Raw genomic sequence first — 6,970 nt, 5'->3', positions numbered from 1 at the left:
CATACAAGACACTGTGTCTTTCAACAGCTTCAACAGAACGACTGCAAATCAGTTTAGGTGACAGCAGCACAAATCAAAGAAAAAGACTGTTGTTTACCCAGATCAGTGTTTCAAGTCATTCTGTGTACTCAGAAACTCACCTGCTTGTGAAGGTTACCTCCGTTTCTTCGTCTTCTGTTGCTGACAAATTGCTTGTCTGTTTGAGGTTTAGGTTCCTGTGGCAGGTAGGTCTAGGTATAGTATAAACAATAATGTATGTGGGTGTGTGAACATACACTGGTGTTAGAAGAGTGGTGTGCTTCTGCATCTGCTGCTTCCTTTTGTCTAATTTCACCACAAAGTCGCTCATGCGCTTCAAATAAAGCCTCTCTCTGGAGGAGTTTCGTTCAGCATCAGCTCTCTGCTCCCATCATTCAGGCTATCTACTTCAGGTAAGAAATACTTTTCATTACAGTTTTTATGAGTAGCAAGTTTATAACCATCTTAAAAGCTTCAAATGTAAAATATTCACAAAAACAATGTGACTAAATTAAATTGGCGAGTCTTCGACTGATGCTTGTTATTGAACTCTGATCATATGTAGACTTTTTGTTTTGAATGTGTGTAAAGAAGCTAATAAATCTGTCAAATGTCATAATGTTATGAAACTATATAAAAGCTTTATCTGAGAAGCAGACCTGAACTTATGTTGTTATTTGAAAGACATGAAAAAATGACAGAAGATGAGCTTTTCACTTCTTTCCATCACAGAACATTAACACCTCATCCACAAATGTTTTTAACTTGTTTCACACTGCATGAACTGAATCGACACTGAACTGAACTTGTCTTTACAGCAGAATTTGGGATTGCCTCATTTATGTGCTGCGTCTGAACACTGATTCTGTTGTTTCCTCGTTAATATTGTGAAGGAATCATAGAATTTCTATTTTATAATAATAAAAGTGACAAGTGTAAATGTGGGTTTTGCAGATTAAAACCGCTTCCTGTTTCCTTCAGCACTGAATCATGAATAACATCACAGTAACATGTGGGGACATTCAGACCTCTCTGGGGTTTCTGTATGCGGTTTCTTCTGCCATCTTCAATCAAACACTCAATCCTGACTGTGAGCAGAGCTGGTATTCAGAGGTGGGTGTTTTTCTGTGTACGCTAACAAGTTAAGAAATTAAGAGAGAAGAAGAAAAAAATTAACATGTGTTTGTGTTGTAAAGTGTGTGTGTGTGCACTAGTGTTCCCTACATTATGAGGACCAAATGTCTCCACAAGTATAGTAATACCAGTAAATGTTGACCTTGTGGAGACATTTTTTAGGTCTCCATGAGGAAACAAGCTTATAAAGCAAACAGAATGATGTTTTTTGATAATGTGAAACTGATTACATTCAACAGACAGCTAACATTTAAAACCAGACTAAAGCATTCATTAAGACATTTGCAAAAAGAAAAAAAAAAGTTTTGCAGCAAATGAAATCCCTCCTGCTCCTCTCTCTGACTGGCGGCCTTAATTTGGCAATAGTGCAGTCAGTGCGTATCCCATTGGTTATAAACACACTGAACAACATACAAGACACTGTATCTTTCAACAGCTTCAACAGAACGACTGCAAATAATTTTAGGTGACAGCAGCACAAATCAAAGAAAAGGACTGTTGTTTACCCGGATCAGTGTTTCATGTTATTCGGTGTACTCAGAAACTCACCTGCTTGCTTCACAAACATCTGTTTGTGAATGTTACCTCAGTTTCTTCATCTTCTGTTGAGTTTGATTGTCTTGTGTTTGATTTGATCAGGATGGATTTAAGATCGCAGATCCATCAGTTCCTGAAACACTGATTGATCCTGTTATTTCAGTCTCATCGGATCGTCTCGTCACTTGTCGCTGTGTGAATCTGAGTCATGAGATCATCTGCGATTCTGTGAAATCTGTAAAATGATTTATAACACATTTATAACACATAGAACTGATAATTATTTTCTTACCTGTACACATGCATCTGAAGCATTAATCCTTCATGAACATTATAAGTGATGATTTAATGATTCTTTCTTTTATTTCAGATTCATTACAGTCATGTGACCATGTTCAGAGGTGAGAGAAACGTTTCAACTATCAGCATGAACAGAGAATATTAAGAGATTCAAACTCTGTGTTGAACTGAATCTTCTCTGCTTCAAGTTAAATTAGCACCACTCAGTGTTTATATGGGAACCACCAGCTGGGTGTTAAACGATGTCTGTGTGTGTCTAAAAAATGTTTTCCCACAATATATATATAAAAAATTAGACTGTCTGATCAGTGGTAAGGAAATATTTTTGGTGAAAAAATTTTATAATGGAATAACCACATTTGTTCAGTGATGAAATTAACAAATTCTACTTTATGATGATGAAAACTATATCACCTGTTCATCTTTGTTTCTGGCTTCCTTTGTAACAATTTTTCAGTTTTTTTCTGAGCCAAAGTGACCAGCTAAACGAAACACTGATTACCATAATGGTGACCAAACATTTTCAATAAAACATCAACATCTAAACCTCTGTTAGCCATCTAAACCTCTACTAAAAAAAGAACTGTAAGCAAATGACAAATAAAGTCAGTCTGGTTTATAATAAGAGAGATTTAATGTCTTTTCAGTTGTTTTCATCTAAAGCCGAATTCACACTGCACAATTTCGAAAGTCATCAGATCACTGTTCTTTTCACACTGCACGACTATCTGGTATAGCATTCAGTCGCTGCTGTGTGCAGATTGCACAATGGATCGACAGGGGGTATCACATATAGGAAGAATCGCCGACAACTCTGTCTGGTCCACAAACTACGTTTCACAACCAAACAAATGTGAGAAGTGATAATGAAATAACGCAAGATCACACGTGGGATCGGAGTTCTCACACGAGACTGGAATCGTTATTAAAAAGTAGCCGGCAAGAAGCTTGCGATCCAATGGTTTACTGATTTACAGTGAAAAAAAGAAAAAGAAACATTCCTGTATTTCTTGGGTCCAAATAGACCAAGAAGGAGCCTTTGCTTGTGATATTCTGGTCTATAACTCCTCCCCAAACTTCCCGCTGCCCTGTATCTTGCTCTCTCATTGGCTGTAGGTCATCGGCGATGACATTTTCAGTCATAACACTTTTCACACAGCAAGATTTTGAATTGCAGACAGGTCCATGCATGCCAAATATCTCACGGGAATCAGCAACACATTGCTCATTCTCTCAGATCACGTCTTTGATAATGCACACTGCGTGATTGTCACTCACGTGAACGAGCATTCACCTCCGATTTTGGGCATTTGTCAGCGATTTTGCAAAATCTGTTGGTCAGTAAAAATCGGGCTAAAATCGTGCAGTGTGAACTCCGCATAAGGCTGTGGCCAGAAGTCAGTTGTAGTTCTTGTGTTTCTCTTTCCTTCAATGATTCTCCTCGTTATTATCAGGTGTCTGAAAAATGAAAATTATCCCATAATTTATTCACCCTCAAGCCATCCTAGGTGTATATGACTATCTTCTTCAGACGGACACAATCAGAGTTACATTAAAAAATATCATGGCTCTTCCAAGCTTTATAATGGCAGTGAACGGTTACCACCAGTTTACAACACTTTATAAAGTAAAATAACTAGCTTCCGGCTATACAGATTCGACTTATATCTAAAGCGTAAATTACGCAACGAACTACGCTAAGTACTACGTTATACGCTTGGAAGCATCAGGGTGTTTATTAATATCTCCGATTGTGTTCGTCTGAAAGTACAAAGTCATATACACCTAGGATGGCTTGAGGGAGAGTAAATCATGGGGTAATTTTCATTTTTGGGTGAACTATCCCTGTAATTTAACACTGGGATTTTGATGACTGTGAATGTGTTTTTCAGTGAGGAATGAAACTGCAACAACTCCAGGTGAGTTTCAGCTGATACACTGTGTCTCATTCACTCAATCCAGTATGTTTTCTGTCATTTTGGCTCATATTTGTGATCATTGTGTGTTTTAAAGATGTTCTGGATGATGTGACTCTGTCTCTCCAGCACTCAGGTTTAAGAGCTTTAAACCTAAACTCTAATATTGATTCGTCATTCTTACACATCAGCTGATTTGATATTTCATCACTTATATAGATCAGTTCTGGTGGCTGTTTGCTCTCTTCATCATCATCATCATCATCATCATCTTCATCATCTTGATGTGTTTTATGCTGCGGAAAGAGATCTTCAGGTGAGAGAAACTTTAATTGTGTCAGAAAGAGTCATGAAAACTAAAACTAAAATATGGTTATTAATGCGAGTGTCAGTAATGAACACAGTATGCTTGTTTATTGACACAAATTACCCTCATCTATAAATACACACTTTATACAGCACAATATATAATAATTTCACTTTGAAAACATCTGGCCTAAACTATAAAATTTCTCTGAATACATGGAAATACTAAGATGAATATAATATTAATAAGTGTCATTCTGTGTTCAGATGTTTTCCAAAAGCAGCACCATCTGTCCATCAGTGCAATGATTCAGGAAACAGGTGAGTGAATTACCTGAGACTGGAGCACATTTAAGGGCTGATGATGTTTTAGTGTACAGATGAGGCTTTATGAATATTAATGTTTAAATGAATCTAATTCTCACAGGGATCCTGAAACTGGTGTCCAAATAAAGGTCAGATCTGATGCTCCTGATTCACTGAATCACTCTGAATCTGATCAGTTCAGTGGCTCCGTGTCCAGAGGATGATCAGGATCTGCCGGTCTGAATTAACATGATTCTCAGGTCAATTTGTTATTGACTCAACTGAAGCGTCTCTGACGTCTACATCTGTTACAGTATAAATCACAAACTCAAAGATATCAGGCATTTGCGACTCGCTTTTCTGCACTCAATGATGAAATACTGATGCCAGTTTCTTCATAACTGGTGTTTGAAATCTCAGTACGTTATTTTTTTAAAAAACACTTTTTATAGCAAACATATTATAATACAACTCTGTATGACATAAGTTTCTTATTTTCAAATAAGATATAAAATATTTTCTTATTCTATGAAAAGCTATGCATTTTTACTTGTTTTTCTACCTGCCAGTGATAATTCCACAAGAAAACTGTGCTGTTACTGAACTGAATCAAAATTGAATCAAACTGAGCTGATAATGACTCTTTTAGAGCTGCTTTACTGAATCTGTGTTTGTTTAGACCTAGAACAGAACTAGAGCGGTAAATGACAAGTTAAATCTGTGATCAATTCAATTAATAAAAAATAAATGACATTTCATTTTCCTGGCTCTGCCTATTTTAGTGTTTTCGTTTCTATGTTTTAAGCTGTAGCGTACCAAACAGGTGGCGTGCCGAATTCAGGTGGCAACTTCAACAAGGGGGTAATAATTTGAGACGGTGACGAAATTTGGCACAACACCGGCACTTCTCACATGTCCCTTTTACTCAGACCCCCTGAAAAAAACTGATTAGCTCCATAATCTGTGCACGCATTCATGATTGCCTCAGTCCCCTTTATAGGATAACACAATACAGTACTACTACTTGAGTTCCCACATGGTGACTGATGATGTTGCATTCGTTGATCTATTGTGTGGGGCTCCTTTAGTCAATGAGCGTTCAGACAGGTGTGTTTCTAAAACAGACACAGATTTAACTGGCTTAAACATCTTTCTAAAAAAGATGATTTAAAAACAAGACTGTTGTTGAAATGTAAAAAACAAACATGTGACCCTCTGTGCTTGCTATTTTATGTTGTTTATCATGCAAACTGCCTATTCTAGGAAAGTCACGAAATAAATCTATCATTGGTCACTGAACCGTACTGTAAACCTTTATTTTTACATGACGCTGCACCAGTGGGGAACCGTCAGGGCCCTCTAGGCCCTCAGAGGGCATGTGTGTGTGTGTGAGAGAGAGATCGGGGCCCACAAGCAAGTGGCCCTCAGTATCTGTACATGTGATATGTGCTGATCCATGAGGACGGGAACACCCAGGCAGGGAATCTCTTCAGTAATGACTCCAGCTGCTCTGAGTGCCGGTCTAAACCGGAGAAATAATGAGCTGAGATAGCCAGAGAGATCAAGCCCTCGTCAGGAGACGCGTCTGAGGACTTGGGTGGCTGAAGACGAGAAAACACATATGAACTCACACAATAAATGCTTTCGAGCTCCTCAAATTAAATATGTGGTACTTGAGCTCAAACCCACCTGGATCTCAAACCAGAAGCTCCAGGCTGGAGCGTCAAGACCGTGAGAGTAAGATATGAAATACCCTTCGCTGAGATTGAACTGTGGCGTTCTGTCACCGAATGACCAGCCACTCAGAGATGCGCCGGCTTGAGGACGCATGAACAGAGACATGAGACTCGGACCTGAGTGAGAACAACATTAGACTTTAAATACCTTTGAGATTATTCGTGATTAATAAACACAGAGATTGTGTTTGTGACTCTGAACTAAACGAGTCAAACACAATGACTGGATTATCGAATGCTGCTGATTATTTCATTTTATTCTGTAAAACCAAGATAAATATTTAGACAGACAGACAGACAGATAGATAGATAGATAGATAGATAGACTGTGACAGTCTCAAGTTTTCCCGAGTAGAGTTTGTTTTTTCATAGTTCTCATTTGATTCGTCATTCAGTTCAGGTGTATGTGATCAGTTATCCTTGTTTGCCTGTGTACTTCATTTGTTTCCTTTCATTGCTGTCGGGTCTCGTCTATTGTACAGTTGTATTGGATTGCTGTTCTCTGTGTGTGGATTTACCTGTGGATTTATTAAAGACTGCCTGCTCACCTTCATCTGTGTGTTCGTTTACACAAGTCTAAGTGTGACACAGACAGACAGAGAGCTAGATAGACAAACATGCATATATATAGCGAATACATATGTGCATGTACACACACACACACACACACACACATACACACATATACAAACCCGATTCCAAAAAAGTTGGGACACT

At 38.1% G+C, this 6,970-nt stretch overlaps 1 protein-coding gene across 1 annotated transcript; it reads left to right on the top strand.

The window, feature by feature from the left end:
• Positions 1-978: 978 nt before the first annotated feature.
• LOC127510044 (uncharacterized) lies at positions 979-5,270 on the top strand. The gene is made up of 8 exons (XM_051889552.1): positions 979-1,131; positions 1,792-1,926; positions 2,060-2,090; positions 3,882-3,908; positions 4,003-4,041; positions 4,125-4,221; positions 4,479-4,532; positions 4,639-5,270. Exons 1-8 carry the CDS (start codon positions 1,009-1,011, stop codon positions 4,739-4,741), a joined length of 609 nt encoding a protein of 202 aa, XP_051745512.1. The 5' UTR covers positions 979-1,008; the 3' UTR covers positions 4,742-5,270.
• Positions 5,271-6,970: the final 1,700 nt, after the last annotated feature.

This window comes from Ctenopharyngodon idella, chromosome 3 (genome assembly GCF_019924925.1).
Source record: "Ctenopharyngodon idella isolate HZGC_01 chromosome 3, HZGC01, whole genome shotgun sequence".
Lineage (NCBI taxonomy): Eukaryota > Metazoa > Chordata > Actinopteri > Cypriniformes > Xenocyprididae > Ctenopharyngodon > Ctenopharyngodon idella.
This window is presented reverse-complemented; position numbering and strand designations above follow the sequence as displayed.